Below are 331 nucleotides of genomic sequence, written 5' to 3' on the forward strand. Positions count from 1 at the left end.
CGAAGAAACAGAGGGAAAATATAAATCATAACCGGATCATAACTTACAAAAAAAAAACACACAAAATCATCAGCCCTTTATTCCACCTCTAGTACACCAAGAACTCATTCCTGTTCTCAGCAAAGCTCATCAACGCCACCAGCATGTCAAGAGGTTCCACGCCATCGACCACGGGGAGTTCGGTCAGGTCATACTGGGTCAAACGCTTCCTGTAATCGTGTTTGACGCAGGCCTGGTACCTCGTCTCCCTCTCGCACCTGAGGAAGGTCATGATGCGGCGAAGCTTCGGTGTAATGACGGTTCGAATGGGGGGCTCTGGCATGCATTCCTG

The 331-nt window shown here is 49.2% G+C and overlaps 1 protein-coding gene across 1 annotated transcript in view; it reads right to left on the reverse strand.

The window, feature by feature from the left end:
- Nucleotides 1-63: 63 nt before the first annotated feature.
- Nucleotides 64-331, reverse strand: part of LOC119581982 — a 13,496-nt gene continuing 13,228 nt past the window's right edge. Inside the window, exon 7 of the mRNA XM_037930171.1 lies at nucleotides 64-328. Coding sequence (XP_037786099.1) covers nucleotides 89-328 — 240 coding nt within the window. The 3' untranslated portion in view covers nucleotides 64-88. The remainder of the gene's footprint in view (nucleotides 329-331) is intronic.

The sequence above is a fragment of the Penaeus monodon genome, chromosome 15 (assembly GCF_015228065.2).
Source record: "Penaeus monodon isolate SGIC_2016 chromosome 15, NSTDA_Pmon_1, whole genome shotgun sequence".
In the NCBI taxonomy this organism is placed as follows: Eukaryota; Metazoa; Arthropoda; class Malacostraca; order Decapoda; family Penaeidae; genus Penaeus; species Penaeus monodon.